The sequence below is a fragment of the Pleuronectes platessa genome, chromosome 15 (assembly GCF_947347685.1).
Source record: "Pleuronectes platessa chromosome 15, fPlePla1.1, whole genome shotgun sequence".
Lineage (NCBI taxonomy): Eukaryota > Metazoa > Chordata > Actinopteri > Pleuronectiformes > Pleuronectidae > Pleuronectes > Pleuronectes platessa.
In genome coordinates this window covers 11770287-11795505 of record NC_070640.1, presented here as the reverse complement: position 1 = coordinate 11795505, position 25219 = coordinate 11770287, and the positions used below count along the sequence as shown (strand labels likewise).

Here is a 25219-nt window from a genome sequence, read left to right as displayed (position 1 = left end):
ATAACTGTGGTGGGTCAGTCAGTTTTTAGTTAATATGGCAAAATATCTCGTATGTAATATTTCAAATTTACCTAAGGGTATACTATCAGTAACGAATGTGACATCCTGAATCCTTTTTTCATGATAGGTTGATGTTTTTATTGATGTTTGAAAAATATGACCTGTCAGATGAGAGATCCTGGCAGAATAATGACCTCATTCAGATTTCAAGCTTGTTTTATTTTCTACATGATGGATTTATCCCACAAACTGTGTATTCACCAGGTTGGAGACGTGACAGTGGCTGAGTCGGTCTTAACACCTGATGCAGAGGAAGCTGATGAAAAGGAGCTGTTAAGTCGTCTCTTACACCTTGTTGCCAAGCTGAGGACAAAAACGGCATTGTTGAGATGCTGCTATTTACATTCCCACATTCGTATTCCTGTGACTTACAACACAATTGAGATCTGAAATATAAAAAAATGCCAGCACAATAGCATAATTGTGTGTCTCGCTTTAGATCACATTATGTCCTTACAGTAATCATTTATATTTTTGCCTGGTGGGGGTGCTATAATTAAAATGCAATTTGAATTTTTCAAAAGCTTCCAACTCTCTCAGGCACAAAATTTGGTTTACATCCAGCTTCTGGCACAAAAGAGTCTGACAGCGCAGCCATTCATCAGTAATGGCCCCAAGAAGCCAAAGCATTTACGGAAGCAGAAAGAATGCTTCCATTAGTAATATGAATGGTGAATTAATACAGCGACAAGACCTTCAAAATCTGATTAAATAATGATCACACATTTCTACAGCTCTAGTAGTGGGTCTTTGGTTCACCCTTTAACTTTGAATGCATAACAAGTGGTAACACAAAGTGACCAACACAGGCTCGGCAAGAGTTTGTGCAATGGATGTGTTTATGCATGGACACCACATGAACTGGGACCAAATCATCATTGGAAACGCTGACACAAAAATGGATCGTGTTTGTTTGCATGATAACTGGCTTGCCTCGATTTTTTGTTCAGTAAAAGGATGATGATGGATTTCCTGTGTTCTTTGTCCTGTTTTTTTCTGTGAGCTGCCTCTGTGTTGAGCATCATTTTGCAGCTATTTCTGGCAAAGACTCTTATTAAAACTGAGATTTTGATATGATTTGCATATTGCAAGGAAGAACACATTACATTTTGGAGTGGATCCGGATCAGGGGGCCGATCCAGGAATCTGTTATCACTTTCTTGATCATGGCTTGATAGCACGGCAGATGTATCCACTCTTTGTATGCACTTCTAGTTTGTTTGTTTGTCAACAGGATCTTGTGAATCTTAGTGTGATTTCATTGGGGACTGTTGGGCCTTGGAAGAGGTCTATGCTCTACTGAGAGTCATTCTAGCTCTGCCATGTTTTTGACTCAAGATGATTTGGCCCTCGTTGAGTTTGAGTTTCTCATGTTGCTTTGAAAACGCTCACATCCCAGAGGGCTGATTTCCACTCCTCTTTTGCCACTGGGAAATGCTGCTAATTGGCATTTAACCTGAAACATGACCTGAGTTTGTTGCAGTATTTGTAACTGTGATTAAATAACTTTCTAGTGAAAGACCAACGAGGCGAGTCAGGATGCCTTATCTGACCCAGTGAACTCTTTAGTCCTTTTAATTAAGCCATTACCAAAAATTGGTGCTTTGGTGCGCCAAGTGAGAAGTGTGAGGCGCACTGATTTTGTGATGTTGTAGTTTACTTTATAACTCTTGATTTTGTTAAGCAAAGTATGAAATTATTCTCCTGCTCTAAATCTAAGAGGTTTATCCACTGTAAGGGTTTCAATTTTACATTTTGCAGCTCATTCGTCCGGCGTTCTGAAACAAAGCTGTTACGAGAATAGAAACCTGAGATTTTGGGGGAAAAATTCCCTGAAAACTACGCATGTCAAATAACTTCAATAAATACCCCCAGGCAAACGTATAGAGTTTGTGTTAGAAGCACAACATGGCTTGAAGTGTTATTAGACCTGTTTACAGTTGAAGCATGCAAACATCCATTTTGTGACACAGTTGTTTATGCAGTAGGTAAAAGCCAGTAAAAGAGTCAAAATGTTTGAACCTTCTGGTAAGATGCTCATCTCGGTCCCGTCATCCTGCTCTTTGTTAATTTTCTTGTCTGTTAAACGACCATTTTGAACTCACAATGCGGCTCATTAGAAATGCTTTTACCAGCCATTTGGACGAAGCAAGCCGAGCTACAAAGGCCGGTCCCTCGAAACGCCGTCCTTTGTTTGTGATCTCTGCAACCCCTTGTTTTATTCTGTTTGCTCCTTCCTTTCATCTCCTCTTTCCCTTTCTTTATCCCACCCCTCACCTCCTTCCCCATCTTCTCCCCTTTCCCCCCCAGTTATCCATGCCCCCTCTCCCCCCTTAATGCTCCCCAACACACAATCTTCCTCTCCTTTTCTCCTTTCTCCTCTCTCCATTTCTTGTTTTGTATGCAAGCCCCAAGGGAGGCAAATGGGTGAAAAGCACTCTCCCTGCGCCACTGTCACAAAAGACTGGTGACTCATCGCCACTTATGTTCCCGTCTCCCACCTCCTGCAAAAAAAAACATATACAGGAGAAAAAATTCAAATTACTCCCTACCTGCCATGCACTTACAGGATAACACACAAACACACACATACAGACACACACACACAAACGCGCACACACACACAGATCAGTGTGTGCAATGGCACATAACACACACACACCCTTTAGGGACATGGAAGAATGTACACACACACACATTCCACAGCTCCTCAACACCATCCTGAAATTAAAACCCAAGTCACATCATTTAGTTGATAATTATGGTCAAAAATGGCGTTCATTGATGTGCGCTGCCTATCATATCTAATGAGATTACTTCCAGTTTGTAAAGGCATTCTCATGTTAATGAGGAGGTGAATATGCGTGAATAGAGAGCTAAATGTGGAGCTGCTCATGTAAGAGATGCTCTTGAACTAGGTGAGTACAAGGTAAGCAAAGGGAAGAAGAGAGTGAGACAGAAATTCCCTGTATGGGTTAGTGATGAGGCTCTGGTCTCATTTGTCCATCTGCGGATGATGAACCAGAAAAGAAATGTGTTTCCTCCATCTGCTGGAAGGGTGAGTCACTTACACTGCAGTCACGGTGCTGATGTGGACACAAGATGGAAGTCCTGAATGAACATGATGTACAGAGTGACGCACACAATATTTAAATCACGCCTCATCCAACAAAGAGAAACCTACTCAATCACACAAGATGCTTTCATGTTCAATCTTAATATGAAATGTAACTAGTTACTATGACAATCATTTACAAGTATAGTGAGGTAAAAAGCACAATATTTGCCTCATCGAAAGTAGAAGTACTCTTAGGTCTAAATACCTCAAAACTGCGTTGAGTAAATGTACTTCTGATTTTTTTATCTAGTGTAACATTTGCAACAGTACGCTATGTTCATACTTTTCAATAAACCAGCAAATGCAACTTGAATATTAATCTCCAACTAGGAGGTTATGTTTTGTTCGTTTGCAGATTACACAAAAACTACTGAGCCAGTTTCCATGAATTTAGGTGGGAAGGTGGGGAATGACCAAGAGAAGAACCCATAACATTTTCAAATTGCAAGATTGATTTCTCATGGGAATAAATCATAGATCCGTTCAGAGGACTGATGTTTATAAGTGTGTGCAATTAGTTGCAGATCCAAAATAAAAAATCTGGATCTAGTGAATTTAATATATCTGTCGAGCCTTAGCGGAGGAATGTGCTTTGATAAGTGCCATTCGATCAGTCTGAGTTGACATGTCCATGTCCAGGGATATATTTTGTCAATATGTGAGACATGCGACATAGAAAAGCAAAATTCCACAAAGCTCATGAGGTGGGAACTATAGGGAACATTTAGAAATCCTGCTGAATTAAAGACCAGTGATCAGCGATTATCCAAATAAAGAATATTGCGAGGAGCTACATTTTTGAATGTCAGAGGATTTATTTTAATTTTACTGTTCTTGTGGTGCTGAGTTAAGTAATAGTCCTTCAAGTAGATGTCATACAACGGGATGGAGATGTTGTACAATGCAAACTGAGCGGAATCTACTCAACTAGTTTTCAGTCTCGGTCTCTGCAGGCCTGCTTATGTTCACGTGGATTCCACCACAGAGTCACCAGAGCCCTCACCTGATTAGTCTTTACAGAAACCTGCTTGTGAGCTATTCAGACACATCAATTATTGAAAGCCTGGAGTTTCCGTTTCACACACGACGAGGGAGGGGGGGAGAGGGCGGTGAGGCAGACAGACACACACACACACACACACAGGGGGCTGAGGAAGAGAGGCAAAAGTCCAAGAACAGTGGGTTTGAGAGGAAATAACTCATCAGGCACCCTGGGAGGGAAACAGATGAGCGGGGATGGAGGGAGAGAGGGAGGACCGGGGAGAAAGTACGGAGAGGTGAGGCAAGAAGAGACTGATTGTTGTTGACTAATCAGGTAGCCTCCTTGAGTGTAACAGTAGAGCCTGAGCCGGTGCAATCAGCTGAAGATTGATTGGCTGATAACCTTCTCGTCAGGCAGTTAGGAGGGCATGTTTTTTAATTCCGCCGCTTCTCTCTCGAACCTCAGTGGGACGACTTCTACCCAGGTTGACACACTGACCCGGGGCTGCGGCGAGGACAGCGCCCAACACGTCCAGGAGACAACCGGAGACAACAGGGTCGACAGCGAAGCCTGCGATGAAGTCGTTGACCCCGTGGAGGTCAGGTTTGGCAGAAAAAATTATCCATTTAACCACAACACCTTAATTTTTGTGTATTTTACTGTATATTTTAAAGGTATATTTATTTAACTCAAAGGAAACAGTTTCCAGGGGGAAATGGGCACAAATTTATGCTCAAGATTCAAGGTTGAGCTTCAGTATTGTATGATTGACAGGAGGTTGGGGAGGATCTATGTATCGATGTCACAGACACCCCGCCACAGGAGAGACTGACACCCACAAAGACACATGACAATGCTGACGGCCTCCCATCGTCCCCCCTGCCAGCCGACGAGGAGGTGACCCCCCCTTCAGTGTCATCTCATCCCTCCGACAAACAGAGTAAGCCACAAGGCTCGGACGTGCTCAGGTCAGGGCAGTTGTGACCTTGTGTGTGTACTTCTTACAGTTTGTCTCTTCACAGATCGTTCCTCCGAGCCCTGCTGGTATTGCATGAGGTCTCTCGACTCAGAGTATCGTCCTGAAACTCCGGAACAGGTTTCCACATTTCTGACTCAATAGCCTACATAATAACACTGAGACAGTTTTTTGCATTAGAACATGGTGTTATTGTTTTCAAGGTTAAAAGTCAAACAGTTCTCTACAGTTCATTAATAATTCAAAACAGTCATTAAAGAGAAAACTGAGTCCTTCAAGTCGGGGCGCTGAGTATGAAGACATGAAATCATGATGATATTGAGCACCTTTTGGGAGGCGGTTCTCTGAGGACAAGTCATGACTTTCTGAATTTTACTTGATAAATCCCGTCCAATTTGGTTTTACCTGAATGTGGGGCATAAAATGAGCTGTAAAATATACTGTGTATTTCTATGCTGGAGCAGTTCCCTTTATGGTGACCCAACTCACCCCATGTTGCAGGAAGACTCGGTTCCTTCGTCACCACTGCTCTCTAGTGGCCAGAAAGTGAGCTACCAGACCGACCCTCGCCCTCACTTTGGTGTGGCCTGGTCATCCCACTCCACGTGTCGCCCTCTGTGGGGCAGCGAGGGGCCCTGCTGGGGGCAGCGGCACCAGGACGCGCCCAACCAGATGCACACGTGTCCTCACTGCCATCTGGGCTTGCCTCCGGATACCCTGCGGTGGCATGAGGTTGTAAACACACACCGACATAAAAAGAGATGCACAAGCCCCGCCAAAAAATACCACAGATTGTGTTACTGTGTTTAACTTGAGGGCCTCTGACTGTTTTCTCTCTCTCCGTGCACAGGCTAAGTGTGTGCTGTTTGACGGGCAGAGGAACTCAAACGCATAAACTGAGTCATCGTCAGAGAGAAACGCTGCCTGCAATAAATACAAAATAACAGGCCTGTCGACTCGCTGTGTTAATGCACCCAGGACTTTGGACCAAAATGTTCAATATCTGTTTCTGCTGGTGAAAACTGCCTGTTTACTCAAAGCCATGTTCATTCCTTATTTCATGTAGAGTTCATGTTTAATTTGTGTAATATGTTCAATGTGTTCATACAAATAAACTGCATGTGTACCAGAAAGATATGGGATGAATACACTATATTCTGAATTTGAATTTGAAATGCTTGCATGATGTTTTTAGGCTGATTTCTTTGACAGTTCCTTCTTCACTGTTCTCTCAGGGCATCAGTGTTTGCCATGGTAGTAAACCTTGTAAATAGGGATCTTTAAACTAGAGGGCATACGTTGGGAACAAAGGTTATGAAACTTTGTAACTTAAGTTTTGAAAAGGGGAATATTTGTTTTGAAATGCTGCGTCACTTGCACTCCTGATGCAGACTGGACTACCAGATCTGGTCATACAGCTGGTCTTACTCTTCAGACATTTGGCCACACAGATGCGAGTCATAGGATTTTTGGCAGCATTATCAAAATCAAATACTCTGACACTGATGGTCTGAAATATGTCCTGTGCTTAGCCTTTTGTTTACTGCACTGAAGGGCAGTCCAATCACATCTTGTATTAAAGGGATTGACAGACTCCTCCACCAATGACTGTCTGTGGTTCAGAGCAAAACAACTTTAGACCTGAGTCATGTCTCATATTTCAGATGTGACTCGTTGCTAAAAATGGTTTCACTGTCTCCAGGACAACCTCGTTTCATAATGCAACCTCGGCTTGTGACAGTAACAATCACTTTTAACCTGCAAACGTATTTTAGTTCCGATTTTATTACTTGATTGTGAACTGTACACAATTTTGTTCATCCATTTATTATTATTATTTTATAAATTTGTCCAGTGTCGTAAATTGCATGTTAATGTGTTGGTGGAAAGTGCAAAAGGGCTTTTGTCAGAGAACATGGTTTCTGTAGGTCAGTTTCGTTTTATATGAACGTGGGGAGGGCCAGCAGTTTCACAGGGAGGGCCTCATGTGCACGGACATGAATGGCCACCAAAGCATGTCACTATGTTAAATTAAGTATAAATAATTCCTGGATCTGCCCCTTTGTCCGGATCTGCAACGGAATTTAATGAGTTCTTTCTTGGCCCATGTCCCGTCCTTCCATATAGTTTCATGGGAATCCCATCTACTAGATTTTGCCTGGCTGCTGACAAACCAACCAACCAACCAACAACCAAACCAATGGTCAGGGGGCAAAAACAGAACCTCCTTGGAAGAGGTAACACAAGTAAAACACCAACAGCAGAAAGTAATATTGCTTAGGGTTAGGGTTAGGAGATAATACATCTATTGGTCAAAAACTTGTGAATAAATGGGCTTTGAGAAGTTGTGTTGAAATAAGGGACATGGTGGATATCTGCCAGGAGAAAATTCCAGGGGGGGGGGCTAATGCAAAGGAAGGTGAGCAGACCTGTGTCCAAGCACCATTGGTCCCTGGACTGAGTAAAAGTCGTGAAGAGGTCTGATAGGTGCTGAGGGACCAGAGCATGAAGGGCTTTATAAGAGAGGACAAGGATTTAGTAAGTTATCTGGGACTTGACTGGAAGTCAGTGAAGAGATAGAATAACTATTCTCTGCTCAGGACAATTGACTTTATATAAAGATGGATGACATGACAGCTCCCCAAAGTAAAGCAAAGCATCTAAATCGCCCGCCATAGTGGCTGGCGGCAGTATAAGTAATAAACCCTTCCTCAATGCAAGTGAATTGGTCACGGACCAAACAAAATAGACAAAATGCATTAAAAATTTAGTTTCTCTTGTTTTAGGTAGTTCTTATCACACTAATGTTTGTTCAAGTGTTCATGATTTTGATCTTAAGAAGTTATTTGATCCACAAGTGAAACGTCATGATTGACAGCTGAAACTGACTGGCTACTGGCTAAGTATGTGCCTTGACCTCAATACCGCAGAAGGTCCAGAGACATAGAGTCATGGGCTTTTTCGGAAATCAGGGAAGTAAAGAGGCTTCTGCAAGCACGTCTAGGAAATGACTGGAAGAGGATCTGGGGGAAATATTGACTTTTTACCTCCTGGAAGGTTTTTTTCTCTCCATGAACTCAACACTGTTTACGAACACTGAGCACATGCACTGGAGCTTGTAGAAGAGATGGCAAGTGCAAACAAATGAAACTAATGAAGCATGAAATCAGTTTGTTTTACAGATTAATTGACATAGTGATCAATTACTGATCATTTGAGTTTGTTGAGTTTTGGCTGAGTCACACACTCTGACTGTTTTTCTCAGGGGGCTGTGGGCTGTGGGCTGGGGGCTGGGGGTATGAGCGTGAGTGAAAACACTGACCTAGTTTCATTGTAAAGGGGGATGGGGGAGGCTCTCTCTGTGCGTGTGTGTCTGCGTGTGTGCGTGTGTGTGTGTGTGTATGTGTGTGTTCGGGCACGCTCTGGCATGGGGAGAGCACTATTTAAAGGGAACAGGGATTAAGAGGCAAGAGCAATAAACCAAACTGATAGCACGGCTCATGACACATGAGCAAGGAAGCTAAGTCTATTTTATGTCTCAATCTTGTACATTTTATAGTTTCAACATTATAATAACATAGGATATTGTAACTGTTGATATTTAATGTCTTTTATTTTATGTCTACATAGTTGCTCACAATCTACAATAAATACTCCTGCATACTAAATGTGTGTGTATAAGATACAATGGAATTAAACAAATAGAAACAAGAGGAAATAGAAAAGAGCTTGCATATATAAGATATTGAAATTTCAGACAGGTAGACAAATATATATTTCTGCATGCTAGCACATGTAGCCTACCATGTACGTATGTAGAAATATCTACATGGACCATGCACATCTAGATATAGGCTAGTATGTCTGAAATTTCCACACATCCTATGTGTACATGTAGATAGACATGTCTGGGTCTGAAATTAAGACCTCCAATATGTATGCATGTGTAGACATATCTATGACTGAATTATCAATATCGTATATGAAAGATAAATGGATGTAGGGATACAGGTGAAAACCGAGTAAATAAACCTACGTTTCTAAATGTGTGTATTTAATGTGATATGACCAGTATCTTTTATTCTTCTTTTTATTCCATTCATATGTTTCTATTTTTTTTATATTTCCGTAAACTTAGTAATTATTATCTTAACAATTAAGTACTGCATGTTAAATATGATTACTTACTGATGGCTAGTTTTGAATCTTGCTCCTGCAATATTGCAAACTTCCCCATGGTGGGACTGATAAAGGATGATCTCATCTTTAATGACTGCTCTAGCGCACCACACAGAACCTACAGTATCGGACCGGTTTAAATTGCATCATTTCATCGTTTGCTAAATGCATAAATGATATAACATTAGTGAACCTCAGTGGTCAGAGCAGCAGATTGATTACAGTGGTTGTCAACAGGATCACACCCCTCTGGTCAGACTGGAAATGAGTCTGACACATCAACGCATCAGCATCCTGCACCTGATTGGTCCACAAAAGTCATGCCTGGTCACATGACGTGAATAATGACAGGATGGCAGCGTGGTGAGCCAATGGCCTGATCCATCACCTGACCGCTCTTTGAATATTGATGCTGTCTCTGCCGGCACTGTCGGTCCGCCCTCCCCGTGTTGTTGTTGTGTGACATTGTCTGACTGGGACCTTCAACCCAGTGGAGGATCTTCTGGAACCATCCGCCGAGCGACCAGCCATGTCTTCGCTGCTGAAGCCGTTCGCGGTGTGCGAGGGGCCGTGCGAGAGCAGCGGTGGGGTGAGGAGAGGATGCCCGAGTCCGGCTCCGCATCAGCAGCCTCCATTCCGGCGTCTGAGCGCCGCGGCGGGGCTGGGCGGATCTCTGCCGGCCCACCAGCGCTCCTTCCCGGACAGGAGGAACCTGGCGGCGGCGGCGGTCGGGGGGAGGAAAGTGACGCATCCCGGGAAGGCTATTCTTGCAGGTGGATCTTGCATGCAGGATTTCCCCCCTTAGAGCAGTCTGATCTCAAATCTGTCGCCCATTAAGGTTATCCATGCAGAACTGGGTCAAAACGCACTGGGCAAGCAGTTGCATTGTCTAGTTGTGTTACTCTTCCGTATTTATTTAGCATCATGCTCACATTCTCCTTCTTATTTTAAATACACATTCAAATGCTGAAAGTTGTATTTTGAATGGAGGCAGCTACATTCAGTAGCCCGGCCATTCCTCCCAGTTCTGCTGTATAGTCACATCAGCATTTATTTAAAACAAAGATCCAGCAGTGAGGTATCCCCAGCATCACTGTGCAGTTAATCAATCTAATCTTTTTTTTACATATAGGCTACTGTAATGGAGATGCTGGTTTCTCCTGATTGCAACATGCACAAACAATGTGCATGTTGCAGTGACTCAACAAATATCGACATGCAGTGCTTCTCTGTCTCTCTCTCCTCGCCCTCACCCAGGTGGCATCGCAGGAGGAATCGAGATCTGCATCACCTTCCCTACAGAGTACGTCAAGACCCAGCTGCAGCTAGACGAGAGAGCCAACCCGCCGCGTTACAGAGGGATAGGTAGGTCACTGGGCCGTGTGTGACTGACTGCTGGGATGTGTGCTCATCCTCTGCTCCGGGTTACTCACTCCTGGATGCTGTGTGTGTGTGTGTGTGTGTGTGTGCGCGCAGGGGACTGTGTGAAGTTGACTGTTCAGGATCATGGACTCCGAGGGTTGTACAGAGGACTCAGCTCGCTGCTCTATGGATCAATACCAAAATCTGCTGTGAGGTAAAGATGCACACATGACACACAGCAGGTTATTTACTGGATTATGTGTAACAACACTGCAGCATTTGGCTCCTTCATTGGTTGTAATCTATTAATTACTCAAACAGTTGACTTGTGTCAAAGCGCAGACTCAGCATTTATCCGTACTTAAATGTAAGGCCAGCCAAATGTGAAGGGCTTCAACTAATTAGTTCTGTTAGAATCTATTTATTGTGTTTTTTGTGCAAGTCTTTAGGGCCTTTGCTGTCCAGGCTCCTCATCTCTGGAACTCCCTGCTTGGAGAACTTAGATACTCAGTGTCTTCCTCGAAATCTCTTCCTCAGACTCACTTTTATCCAATGTCATATTTTTAACCGTTGAGATTTGATTTGAACATTTTCATATTGCACGATTTGGTGAATGTTGCGTCTTTTAACACTGTAAAGAACTTTGTAACTCTGGTTTTGAAAGGTGCTATATAAAACAAGTTATTATTATCAAATGTAATGATGCATCCTAAACACAAAGATGCAATGTTAAGAAAAAAGAAGCAAATATCACATTTGATACAGTAACTACCAAATGTTTTATATTAGACAGTGGTTAAAACCTTAGCTCCTTAAAGAAACTATGCTACTGATTGCAAACCTACATAGCACCTTATATTGATATTTCTTATCCTTGAATGAGTCTCCTCACCTTCTTTCTCTCAGGTTTGGAACGTTTGAGATGCTCAGCAACCCGATGCGAGATGCCACAGGTCGGCTGGATAACACACGGAGCCTCCTGTGTGGGTTAGGAGCAGGGATAGCAGAGGCCATCGTGGTCGTCTGTCCCATGGAGACACTCAAGGTCGGTGGAGCTGACATTTGCTGATTTCTTTCCAGTGTCTGTTAATCAACATTGACGTGAATTCAAAAATTTTCCCCTTTTGCTCCAGGTTAAGCTGATCCACGACCAGTGCTCCCTCAGACCTCGCTACAGAGGCTTCTTCCATGGCGTCAGCGAGATTATTAGAGAACAGGGTAAAGAGAGCAGTGAATCTAAAAACATTGAAGCAGTTGTTACAAACTCCATCTTTAACTGGCAATTTGTATGTGAATGTTATGTGCTCCGTAATGAAACCTCATCTGTTTGACTGTAGGTGTGCGGGGGACGTATCAAGGCCTGACAGCGACAGTGCTGAAACAAGGAAGCAATCAGGCCATTCGGTTCTATGTGATGAATGCATTAAGAAATTGGTACAAAGGTGAGAATAACAAAATCCAATGTCGATCAACTATTTTTTCCAAGATCCAAGTCCTTTCACTTAAAGAAATCCCAATATCATCTTTTCACCCTCCATTTATCCAACTCCTGGATTTGGCCTCAAAGGGGATGATCCCAGACGAGACATGCACCCGATTGTCACAGCGATGTTCGGCGCAACAGCTGGAGCCGCCAGTGTTTTTGGAAATACACCTCTGGATGTGGTGAAGACCAGAATGCAGGTAGGAAGTCCACCCACTGGTGATTTTACTGTCGGCAGGTTGGCCTCTTTTAAGACGCTTGTTTGTTTTTTTAGGGTTTGGAGGCTCACCGCTACAAAAACACGATGGACTGTGCCTTCCAGATCTTGAAGCACGAAGGACCACAAGCGTGAGTAACCCTGATCCATGGCTTGCATTGTATCAGTTTTCCGTGCTTCAGACAAACCCTCTCATCTCACCTTGTCCTTCCTGCAGATTCTACAAAGGGACAGTCCCCAGGCTTGGCCGCGTGTGCTTGGACGTGGCCATAGTGTTTGTCATCTACGAGGAGGTGGTCAAACTACTCAACAACATGTGGAAGACCCAGTAGACCGAGCCACTCAGTGGCTGAGGTCCAGAGGGAAGCACGGAGCAGTGCATCATGCTACGCACAACTGAACACCTCTACTCTAGTTCATACTAGCTCACTGCATTCGCCGAGAACAGACGACACTTCATCGTGAGCAGCTTCCACTCATAAATCAATTCATTTTGCAGGACCTAGCTACAAACGGTGATAGTAAAGAAGGGAGACTGTGTAGTTGCAGGACAAACAGCTCAGTTTAGCATTTCTCTTTGTCTCTAGTGGTCAGGTTTGGGAATAAAGAGGGATCACCTTGTTTGGAAGGAGACAGGAAAGGGAAAGAAGGAAATGAAGTAGGTGATGAGTTATTCTCTGCCTCTGACCAAATTGTAGACTCAGTTTGTTGAGTCGTATTACAAGATAAATAACTTTATAGTATTTAGAGAAGCAGCACAAAATTACTTGAGTAGATTTCAAGAGGCATTCGTTTTTTTTTAAAATTGTTTTAGCTTTCTATGACTGTTGTTACTGTACATGTTGTAGAGTGACCACTTTGTACTGAAACCATAAATGTGTCTTCTGATTCACTACGTACTTACTACTGAATACTGAGGGAAGAGCCGGGATGCTACCGGACACTAAACCAGCCTGCGTGCAGTTCTTCAACACATCTCTGTGTAACTCTCCTGAGTTTCAACCAGACATGACTCAACATTAAAGAATATTGTTGGGATGCAAAAATCTTATGTAGCAAAATATTCACACGCAGTCTTATAATAGTAAGAGTCAAGAGTCTGTTTTTGAACTCGTTGTCCACATCTTGGAAAAATGACTAAATTCTCAACATCAATTATGTTCCTGAAGTTTTCAGTGGGCGGTGTGATCTCTACAAATGAATATTTGTACTGTTTCTTTTTGGAACATATAACTATTAATATTTAGTCATATTTAGTCAGGCAGACTCTTTGGTATTTCCAACCATGTGCTGGTGTGCTGCCGGAAATGTACAAGTGGATCCACTTAACCCTAACCCTTCTCCACACGAGATAACAAGATGGGAAAATGTCCGACATACGACTCCGACACGCTTGAGCCTTCAGTTGTTTTCTTGCGTTTATTGTTTAAAACATCAGAGTCTGTCCTTTAGTCAAGATTTACGTCACTTAAGTATCCTTTGTTTACATCAAGCTAAAATAAGTATTTTGTACGCTTACTGATGACATTGTTCATTAGCCATCTTTGAATGCACTTATTCTTGTCTAACATAGTGTTTACATGCATTGAACCCCAGCAGGGGGAAATGTAGATGTGTCAGAGGCTTGATAGCAAAGCAAGGATTTTAGTGAGGCTTTTTGTGGACCTAGTTGAATTACACAGCCTCGCACTGAAGCCTTTTCCTGCTCTTTGCCAAACTACTTCTAAAATATCTCGCTGCCACTTTGGTTTTATCCACCAAAGCACATTTTTTACAGTGTTACCAACTTTGTGCTTCTGCTTTACTGCTTTGTATAAGCAGGTTAACACCATGTGGACCTCTTTATACAGCATATTCATATTGTGTAATCATTGCCATTTCAGAAGATCCTGTGAGGGATATTGAACATTTTGAGTTGAAGGGAAACAAACATGTTGGTAACATCAATAAAGAATATTGTTAAAAAAAAAAAACTCAGTGCTCAAAGTTTGATTTAGGTTCAGATGTGGAAACCTCTGAAGAAATACTGTGGTTACATTGGTCTCAATATACTTGAAACGTATCAAAATGATTTGAGCAAAGGTAAATGTGCTTCAAGACATCAGATTAATAAAATTAAGTATTATAATTTAACAATATGATGGGATGTACTGTGAGGCTGTGTATGATTATATGGAATTTTGGGTAAGTTCTGCCTCCAGTATTGTAGAAAACGTCTTAAAATGTAAAAGTGATACTAAACATAAGGTATAGAGTAATGGCCTCGTGAGGAGCAGGTTTATGTACGTGCATGTGCTCGTCAGTGCACGTGTATCCCTCTCTGAAAAGATGCTGGATCTGGAAAAAAGGGGATGATCCAGGATTTTTGTTTCACTTTTGACATTGTGAGATGGGGTGGTTATTTCTTTTGAAATTTTCACCAATTTTCTAAGGAGGAATTCATTGCCCTCAAATACAGGCATATTTAGGGAACTGATATATCGTGTCGGCAATTTGGTGATTTGAAGAGGACTGTAGGCCCTTGGTGGAAATATGTGCTCAACTCAGAGACATTCTAGTTTATGTCCGAGATTTGCTTGTGCAACATCTAGAAGCTGTAAACAACCCTAACCCGCAAACATATTTATAACCTTCCCAAATTTTGTATTCAAAGATGAATGGAACCTGAAAACTTATGCTATTTATTGTCTTATAGGTTTTAATTTTCTACATAGATGAGTTATGTAAATTAACTGGAATTGACAAATGCTGTGATTTAGATTTATTGGTGGTAAATATTCACAAAGCAAGTTGGTACAGATTATAAAACATCTCGTAGCTGGAATGGTGAACCTGGTTTTTCCTCATTGATGAGAATCGTATGGTTCAGAGTTGGTAAAACTTGGCTTCACTACAAAGGCAGAAAATACAGTTGGTTGCGACTTTACTGACCCAGAGACTGAGGAGATTAAAGGCTGACGGAGCACGGCGAGCTCTGTCAGCATTAACATCACAGAGGAAGGTATTAGCGCTCCCACCTGTCACCTTCAGGATATAGGTCATTTTGTGAAGCTTAAGGTGAGGGAGGGGACAAACATGCTGCTGAGAAATAAGTTTCCTAATTTGCAGGTGAAATGTATTCACTTTTAAATACAAGTCCTTGTTTGTGGCTTCTGTATATTCAGTAGGTACATGAACAGTATGTACATGAATATAAATCCTCATAGCACAAATCTGAAATCCGCACAGTAAAGCTTCTATTTTCAAATTATCTTAATGGTTATTTGTTGTGATGGAAAGAATTCTTCAGTTCCATTGAGCTGAACACCTTTACACTCATCAGTATTCCTGTGACGTCTGCATCGGGACCAGAGTACAGTTCCTTGACACAATGCCACATTTGACAGACAGTGTAATAAAGCCAAATGGTGGATTAGGAACAGTCTAGTCAACCTCGCTCCAGCTGTCGGGTTTCTTGACGTTAGAAGATGTGAATCCTCAGCCAGCATCAGGCGGGAGAACAGGGGTCTGACTATCTTCTCCATCTGGGAACACACAACACATCAACAAGATTAGAGGAAACACGGGTATTTAACGATTAACTAAACCGATAAAAAGAGATTTCCCTTTTCACTTACATTCGGAGACATTTGTCTTTCCCTCCACTGGCCACTCTTTGTCCATCAGGACTCCAGTCCACTGCATAAACCTACAGATACAACAAACATTGCTATGAGGGGGGAAAAATACAATAAAAACTCAACCACCATGATTCCTGTGACATCTTTGCTCACCTCATCAGCGTGGCCAGGCAGGTCCATGTTAAGCTTTCCAGTCTTCACATCCCAAACTTTTAGAGTGCTGTCACTGCTGCCACTGACCAGTAATCTGCTGTCTGCGGACCACGCCACTTGATACACAGATCCCACATGGCCACGCAGGGACAACAAGTACCTGCAGGTAAATAAACAGGCAGAGGCATTATATTGTGATAGAAACATTATCAGGCTTACAGCCCCATCATCTGGACAACAGCAGTATTACACACAGATAATTTATGACATCTCATAAATGCCAGATGTTGTGGTTGAGAGATTTTCTTACTTTCCAGTGCGTCCGTCCCATATTTTAATAGATTTATCGAAGGAGGCAGAGGCGAGGAGCCTGGTGTCCGGGGAGAAGAGGACTTCGTTGACCAGAGCGCTGTGGCCTGTCAACCTGGCGAGAGGTTTCTTGTCTTCTGCAGGGTTCCACATGAACAAGGTGAAATCATCCGAGCCAGACACCAGGCGCTCTGAGGCGGAACCCTGCAGCAGAGGAGCAGGAGTAAGGGCACTGATATAAAGTGGACACAGTCTTCTACACATCAATACTTCACAACAGATAATAACTTACCCTGACTTGACTATATCTCTCCAAGGCCTTCTCTTTCAGCTCTTCCACTGGGGGAAAATAATACTTGATACATGAAAACAATCCTCCATAGAAACATGTTTTGAACTGAAAACGTGAGTTCAAACTTTAAACTCTAAGGCCTTACGTGATCCTTTGACGTCTTGTGGGTTCACAGTGGCATTTGCAGGTTCAAAAGCACCAGTGCGCAGAACATAGTCTGTGCTGAGAGCTAGGGTGTTCACCCAATGGGCATGACCCTGCAGAGTCCTGCACTGGACACCCTGTATCAACAGATTACACACATTATGACTTGCTCTGTCATACAGATGTCTCCTCACTCTTTTCTCCTCAGTCATACATACACGCATGCACACACACTTACGTCTTCGGCTCTCCAGACTTTGATCGTTCTGTCCTGAGAAGAACTATACAGAAGTCCATCTCCTCCCCACTTCACACAGGTGACTGACTGGGTGTGTCCAGTCAGGATCTTCTCACAGCGTCCCAACACGGTGTCCCAGATACGTAATGAGCCGTCCTTCGAGCTACTGGCTAGGTAACGACACTCTGGGTTACTGAAAGAGAAAGGGAGATACTGATCAGAAAAACATTAAATCAGGACAGATCGATTAAAACTAGGGATGCACAATATTAGGAAAACATGCGATAATAATGTTGAAAATAGCGATATGACTTGCTATAAATAAACATTAACAGTCCTTGGCTACAGATGCAGAGACCACGACAGCTCAACCGCTGGGGAAGGGCGCAAAGCCGGCCACATCCAGGGAGAACTACTAAGGCCACTCCAATTTGGAGTCTTCTCATACATGCTTGGACTGCGAATATTTTTTTTATACAGTTTTTAGCATCTCTGTCAGTAATTTACTGCCTCTCTATCTGAAGAAAGAGGAGAGAGGAGGAGTAGAGAGAGAACTAGAACATTTTGAAACTGAAAAACATTTTTAATTAGGGTTGCACAATATATATCGGAAATGTTTCGTCCTTGCTATGTCAACGTGCGCGATATACATATCACAATAGATGGCTTAAACTGCGATAGATGGTGTTCTGTGCGGCATGCATTCACGCTCTGCATGTCCATATATTTGGCCAAATTAATAGGAGGCAATATACATATGTGAGAAAGTTATGACGATTACTTACAGATGGAGAGGCTCCCAGCACAGCCAGGTGATCCACTTGCTGTGTCCTGTCAAAGTCTTCCCAATCTGTGCACCTGTCACTGGATCCCAAATACAGATCTGCAGAAACACACAACCACAAAAGAATAAATGCATGTTGGGGTTAGAGTTATGGGTCATGTGACACCTCTAACAGAGATCAGATATACGTGTATTGGAGACATACCTGACTGTTCTTGCAGCCTGAAGCCAGTTTCTTGCCATCAGGTGACCAGGCAATGGTCAGCACCCAGTGAGTGTGTCCTTTAATTAAGCAGAATAAAGCTCATTGTTTTTTTAATTCATGGATTTATAATTTGTATGTTTAAATCATTACAGATCATGATGCACCACAGTGGAGACTATACCTCTGGCAGTGTGTTGAGGCGTCTCAGTTGACAAGTCCCAAAAGCGCACTGTGGTATCACCGGAACCACTAGCCAGATATCTGACACAAACAAGGACAACTTAATTACCAACATATCTGAGCCTATGAGGTGTGAAAAAAGATGCTGCTAAATCAAAAGGGGCTAAAAGATAATTCTACAGAACAAAAGACTGAAAAATAGCAAACAAATTCTCTATCAGAGTTACTCACTTGCCAGTGGGGCTGAAAGCAGTTGAGATGACCGCTTCTGTGTGTCCCTGTAGTGTGCTGGTACAGCGGGACACAGCTCGGACCCTGAACACAGCCTGGGGCTGGTACACAACTGGAAGGACCTGCTCTGTCTCGATGCAAAGAGCCTTCACACAAGTCCGCAGGTTGGACACCACCTCGGACTCTCCACGCACAAAAAATGCCAGTGGTATTGGCTCATCCTACACAAAATGTAACACAAAATGCGACATTCATAAGTTTGGCTAAGACGGTGAAAACAGAACCCAGCCTTTTTATAGTATATCTAAACTGTTGAGTAATAATTACATCTGCATTAGCTACCGCAATATCATTACTCGTAATTGGGACTTATCATGGGAAGAGTGAGATCTGTGTTTAAGACTACAACAGGATTAACATATAAGCATGTAAACTATAACTGGGTGGGAGAGGGAAAGTACAAGGGCAGACTTTAAAAGACAGGCTTAGATATTTGAAGGACCCGTCCCACCCAGTTGAAATGGTGAAATGTTCCCTTCCCATAAGAGACTGAAAAGTTTTAAGACAAGAACCAGATTCGGCAATAGTACATATCCCAAAGCTGTCTACCTCCTGTAAACAGTACTACACCAGTGAGTATACTTTTAATAAAGGGTAGTAAAGCAGAGTTTTTTTGTATTTGATCCAGCCCTACAGATGCTAGTGTCTTATCTATGCATTTTAGTTGATGTTTTATATATTTAACATATTTTGACACTAGTTTTATAATTTCTTACTTAATCCCATTTAAAGGCTTGGATATTATCTATGTGTTTCATACTTACATATGATGCATTTTCAGCATGTGTATTTTTTCTTGTTATGTTTGGATGAGCTCAATGATTCATAATTCTTGAAAGACTGGCAGGCTTTCATGTGAACATCACACCTTAAGTCCTGGTGAAGGTACATAAAGCCACATGCTTACCTGCTGTAGCAGGGCATTGCAGACCAGCTGGAGTTTGTCTGGGGTGATGTCTAGAGAAACATCGAAAGGTGAAGCCAGAATCTCCCCTTCCTCATTCTGAAACTGGATCAGCAGCCGCTCCACGTCCTCACTCGACATCTTCGATCTGGTTTGTATACAACCCTAATAAAAACAGGAGATTTATTTAGTTGGAGGTATAATCACGTGTTGTGTTATGTTATGTTGATTTACAGTTTGTAAATAAAGTGAAGTCTCTTGTGGGGTTTGGGAAACATCTAAATGATACATCAGTAGTCTCTACAACGACAGAAAAGGTGGACAGACAATGTTTTAAAAGTTAAGGATGGTGGATAGGGAATGCCTTTAACCCCTAAACCTTGACGTTGCCAAAATATAATGAAGATTTAATAGAGTTCACTGCAAGATGTGGAGTTTTCCTGGTTGACCTGAAGGCAACAGTACAGCTAGCTGAACTAGCTGACAGCATGTTAGTTAGCTTACTAGCGCTCATTAAAGTATTAAAGTGTCGGCACACAATAGATCCATGTTTAAAATGGTTATTGTAACAATCTGGACCAAGTCGTCCCACATGAACTTAACCCATGAGGTGTTTACCTTTAGCTAACCCAACCAGCTAAGCTAATACCACTAGTCTGCTGCTAGCTAGCATTTCAGACACGTTTATAGCAGCGAACACGTGACACTAAGAGTACCGTCATCTGTTTACACAACAGTCTCCAGGTTTGTTTGATATCAAGTTAGTTTATAAATCAAACTTTACCTTCAGGAACGCAGCGACGTGCTAACACTCCCCACGTGTGTAGCACCGAGGAGCCTTTAAGTGACAGATGCCCCGGAGGTAGTGGTAGTCAAGTGAGGGGACGGATTCTCGCAATGGATCATGGGAAAGCAGACCAGGAAGAGGTTATCGGTGGTTTGCCCCTTTGCGCATCTTTATCCTAGTAATGTTTCGGTAACTTTTTCTGCGCGCTATTTCTACGTCAAGTTTCAGGGGCGAAGTACGAAGAAGGACGCGTCCTAGAGGAGGGGGCATCGAGTTAAGTCTTTCAGTGGCTCTAAACCTAGACCATAACTAGAGAGAACTGTTCTTTTATAATTCTTTGATTTATAATTCAATTTGAGTGCCTTGTCGTCTCCCTATGAATTATTGTATTCTATGTATCCCAGGACCATTTGTTTTCTATCCTTTGTTATGCATTGCATGTGTCGATGTTGTATTTTTTTTTTTTTTTTATTCTGTCTTTTATAAATACAATTATTTGAAGCAAGTTTACTCACCAGATCTCAATGTAAGGCCAAGGACATATTGTATAATGAGAATGTCATAAGACCAATAATACTTTACATGTAGCATGCAAAGGTTCATCTGCAAGCACAATCTAAAATATCACTTTGATGTTCAATAGTAGAGTTAGAAGTCGACATACACACACACACACACACATTTCCTCTAGTTAGTTCTCTGTATCTGAACAAACCTCTGCTTATGTGGATTGATAATCTCGGTATTTTCTCGCCCTTGCAAATTAAACTTTGCTAACAAGACAGTCAGGGTGACCCTGCTATTATACATTTCATTTATAAACTATGATGCAAAGTAATTATTGCTTAGATTGCCGTCCTTGGTGAACGATTTTTCTTGTTTGAATATACAATATGTCCTTGGCCTTACGTTGAGATCTGGTGAGTAAACTTAATTCGGTGCACGTGACTCTGATCTTTCTGTAGGAGGTCTGAATGCATAATTTTATCGTCAAACTATAGTAAAAAAGTAACATCTCAATCTCCTTTTAATAAGCAGAGAAGGGAGATACATTAAAATGGATTTTTGGATGAAAGTAGTGTAATATAATAACACTAAAACGAAGTTCTCTGAGAAATGACTGATTACATTTGCTACAAGTGGGCCTCTGTCTTCTGTTGTCCATGGTAACATTTATTGAGAAACAGTTCAATTCTCTAATTTATTGAACAACAAGGGTCTTGAATACTATCTCAGTCCGGTGATCTTGCAAATTCGGTAAAGGTCGGTGATGACGCAACTATTACCTTCAACCAGTCACTAGGGTCTAATTGCCGCTTCAGCTCTGAGAATGTATTTGTATGCAGTAATGTTTGACACTGTCGGCACTGGGATTTCAAATGATTTAGTATTCCGCATGCAAGACCATTGCAACAGGGAACGCAAAGCAGGCAACTGCCAGGGGCCCCGAGCTGAGAGGGGGTGCCTAAGAACGGTTCATGACATAAGTCCGCAGCAAAGTCAATTTGTGAGAACCCCCTTAAATTCTATGATCACCTATGGGAAACTGCAATGACACCAGGGTCGGACAAAACCTCACGATGCCCCAGGACCAGTGACGAAACTTTGATTTCAGAGGTGGGGGGGACACAAATATTTTTTATAAAACTCTTCAGTTCACTGTGTTTTCTACTAGTTCTTCTAGTTTTCTGTTGCTACTTTTAAGTTTACTGTTCCCTTTTTTGGTTTGTCTGGTTGTAAAGCATGTAGCAAAACATTATCACCCAATTCTGTGTTTCACCTTGTTAGTCAACTTCACTCCATCTCAGTAGCACCAATTTTACACTTATTTTTGGAATATATGGTAAACAGACCTCATTTACATAGCACTACCCAGTGGTGGGCAGGTCAAACTGGCAGGAATATCACAGGTGGGGAGAAATTGAATAAAATGTCCATAATTCAGTGTAAGTAGTCAAGTGATCAAATTTATTTAAAATTAATGTAAAATTGGCTTCTCAGCTACATGAAGCTTCCAAACACATGTTGTCTTCGGAGGTTTTATTGTATTTTTCCCTAAATCTTTCATTGTTAGTGTTTTACAACATAACATGTTGCTGCCTTTCAACATAAAAAATAATACATGAAAATAAGTGTATCTCTTTGGCATTAAATATAAGCTTTTTAAAATCCGTTGCATTGTTGAGGCTCTACTGTTATAATAATAATGATAATAATAATAACAACAACAACTAGAACATTTCTAAAGAAATTTTGTCAGGGCCTGGTGGAGCCCACCAATCAGAGCAGAGCAGTCACCCGCAGCGGCTCCTGTGACATTTGACACCGCTGAGAGTCAAACCACTGAAACCGAAGCATTTTTGGCCAAACTGTAGTTAGTTCCTATCATTGAACCGGCTTCACTGTGAGCATCCTGAGCTCTTCCTGAACGTCTGCATATATATTTTATGTGGCTAAAGTTAGGAAATGGGGTTTTTAGAGCGATTGATAGAAACTGGTACCTCTGCTTTCCTCCAGAAATTTTCGCGCCTTTTTTTAACAACAATACATTTTATTTATCAGCACTTTCAATAAAACTCAAATACACTTTACAAGATTACTGAGAGCTTTGTAATTGATGAGGAGGATCTTGAAGTGGACGTGCTGCTTTATTGGGAGCCAGTGAAGGTGTCGCAGGATGGTGTAACGCATTTCTTTGAGTAACTTACACTTTGACTTTGAAAGAAGTCTCTTATGTCCACTTTTCTTTTTTTAGACATCCTGGCTGCGCCTAATTACCAAACACACATACACCGATTCAAACGTTAATGTAAATGAAACCTCTGATATTACAATCCTTCCAGCTGACGTGGCCCAGGCAAAACAAACGCCCAATTTACAGCGGAAGATTAACACGGCCTCCTCCCCAACTGGCAGACCGGTGTGCGTCCTGGTGCTGTTTATAACCTGATGGAGTGACAGCGGGGACGGCCAATCACACAAGGAATGCAGAGCCAATGGAGGAGCTTGTGGGCAGGTCTAAACGAAAGCAAACTGGCTTCAGCTCGAGCGGCCGTTTCCGCTTGGTCCTAGTGCCTGACGAGTCTCTGTTTACCATAGCGTAACATGGTTTCCGGACGGTGAAAACTGCAGGGGACCAGAACGGCCTTTTGAAAAAGCGCAGGGGACATGTCCCCCGTGTCCCCCCCCCAAATTACGTCCGTGCCCAGGACACTAGCTTTGTGCTAAAAGCTTTGTAATTTTAGAGATGTGGTTCGATGTAGGGTCCTCCAGACCCCTTATGCCTTGTCTCCACTACCTCCCATCCAGAAAGTCAAAACATCTTGGATAGGAACGCTGCCATCTTACACATTTGGAACCAGCAAGCTATCGGGCGATGGAGCTGCCGTAGCGAGGTCCAGCAGATATATATGCTTGACCAATTGTGAGTTAGTCTCTGCTGTCAATCATGATATTTAGGGCCCGAGCACTGACAGGCACTGACAGACACTGAGGCCCTATTGAAATTGTAAGGATTATTATTATTATTAAAATTTTTCAGGCAAATGAATTTACTTTTTAAAGGGCTTTAACATGCTCAAATTCTTGACCAGACAAACAAAAAAGTGTATAGGTGCAATTGGAAAAACTCTTGAGTGTTGAATAAACCATGATAACTTTGCTCTTCATATGAAGTACAGTCTGTCTGGTACTGGATTTTTTGGACCAATAATTACTTTTTGGAAACTTTCAGTTGTCAGAGTGAACCATCACCCGCAGGAATCACAAAGAATGAATCACAACGATATGTTATCTAACATCATTTATTTATAGTGTAAATCAAGTGATATATTCTATCAAGGCCCGCGACCCTCACCTGACTCTGACTTTTATTCTGCCCCCACACCTCAAGGATGTGTTAAATTAACACATTATATTATATTATACTGCATTACACTGCATATTGCAATCTAACACTGTTCACTGTCTTGCATCTTGCATTTCACCTTTTACTTCACTTTTTATATCTTTTATCTATTATATATATTTTATTTAGATATGTTTATGTCTAAATAAATGTTACTTTGTATAAATATTAGAAAAAGGGAGTATTTAAGAAGTAAATATTGAGTAAATATATATTGTTTCTTTTTATTGCTTTTCTTATGTGTTGTATTTATTGTGTTTTTATGTTTTTATGTTTTTATGTTTCTATGTTCATTGTTTGCACCAATAACCAGAGCAAATTCCTTGTAGGTGTAAACCTACTTTGCAATAAATACTTTCTGATTCTGATTCTGAAAATATTTGTTTTTGGGAGGTGGTGGACGGATGGCGGGGGAGCGCAGTCCTCAGGTGGACTCTGGTTGAAACCCAGGGCCGTACCTCAAGTCCAGCTCAGAGTAAACAGCTTTACAGACGGACTAGAATATCAAGGACCAGGCCCATCATGCGAACATGATGGGCCTGGTCCTTCTCCGGGTGAAAGGGTCCATATTGTGATAATCCTCACTCGGTGCTGGGATGGAATGTGATCTTCAGGCCGCTCTCTGTCGTCCTCAGTTGGTCAAGTTTTTTTGTCTCCTCGTTTAAAGTTTTCTGTTTATCCTAGATCTCTTCACCATGTAGGCTTCTCCTTGACTTCTTGCAGCTCTCTGTTTATCGAGTAATTGGTTTTCCCTCTTGGCAACAATCAGACGTGCTGCTGGGAATCGGTTCTGCTGGGCGACAATAAAGTCCATATCTTCCTCAGTGAAGGTGTGATCCAGTGCTTCTTCGATGGACTTCTCCTTACTCATGATCATTTCACGTGTTGGAACTTTCATCCCAGCCGCGATCATCTCCAGTTTCCACCGCAGGAACTCGCCTCTTGTAAATTTCTGCTTGGATACAGATCCGAGAGTCACAATCTGGTCTTTACCAGCGTGCCTGAGTTTGAATACCTGGTTTGTCCGT

The 25219-nt window shown here is 42.0% G+C and overlaps 2 protein-coding genes across 2 annotated transcripts; one reads left to right on the top strand and one right to left on the bottom strand.

The window, feature by feature from the left end:
* The first annotated feature begins 9844 nt into the window (after window positions 1-9844).
* Window positions 9845-13269, top strand: slc25a1a (solute carrier family 25 member 1a). Its single transcript, XM_053441535.1, has 9 exons — window positions 9845-10088; window positions 10573-10680; window positions 10792-10891; window positions 11584-11722; window positions 11811-11895; window positions 12015-12119; window positions 12245-12360; window positions 12435-12508; window positions 12595-13269. The coding sequence occupies exons 1-9, from the start codon at window positions 9845-9847 to the stop codon at window positions 12707-12709; spliced, it is 1086 nt and encodes a 361-aa protein (XP_053297510.1). The 3' UTR covers window positions 12710-13269.
* A 1854-nt stretch (window positions 13270-15123) lies between these two features.
* Window positions 15124-20393, bottom strand: nle1 (notchless homolog 1 (Drosophila)). The gene is made up of 13 exons (XM_053441204.1): window positions 20282-20393; window positions 19501-19662; window positions 18534-18754; window positions 18304-18383; window positions 18123-18199; window positions 17919-18016; window positions 17134-17326; window positions 16897-17032; window positions 16752-16798; window positions 16461-16663; window positions 16151-16310; window positions 15995-16065; window positions 15124-15901 (listed from the first exon to the last, which is right to left on the bottom strand). Exons 2-13 carry the CDS (start codon window positions 19636-19638, stop codon window positions 15889-15891), a joined length of 1437 nt encoding a protein of 478 aa, XP_053297179.1. The 5' UTR covers window positions 19639-19662; window positions 20282-20393; the 3' UTR covers window positions 15124-15888.
* Window positions 20394-25219: the final 4826 nt, after the last annotated feature.

Excerpts from the sequence above, each read along its gene's own strand:
- slc25a1a (XM_053441535.1), top strand. The coding sequence starts at position 9,845 with ATGTCTTCGCTGCTGAAGCCGTTCGCGGTGTGCGAGGGGCCGTGCGAG. Across the intron at positions 11,723-11,810 it reads GTCCCATGGAGACACTCAAG|GTTAAGCTGATCCACGACCA; the intron begins GTCGGTGGAGCT and ends CTTTTGCTCCAG. Across the intron at positions 12,509-12,594 it reads AAGCACGAAGGACCACAAGC|ATTCTACAAAGGGACAGTCC; the intron begins GTGAGTAACCCT and ends TCCTTCCTGCAG.
- nle1 (XM_053441204.1), bottom strand. The coding sequence starts at position 19,638 with ATGTCGAGTGAGGACGTGGAGCGGCTGCTGATCCAGTTTCAGAATGAG. Across the intron at positions 17,327-17,918 it reads TGCTGGGAGCCTCTCCATCT|TAACCCAGAGTGTCGTTACC; the intron begins GTAAGTAATCGT and ends TTTCTCTTTCAG. Across the intron at positions 16,066-16,150 it reads TGCCTGGCCACGCTGATGAG|GTTTATGCAGTGGACTGGAG; the intron begins GTGAGCAAAGAT and ends TTGTATCTGTAG.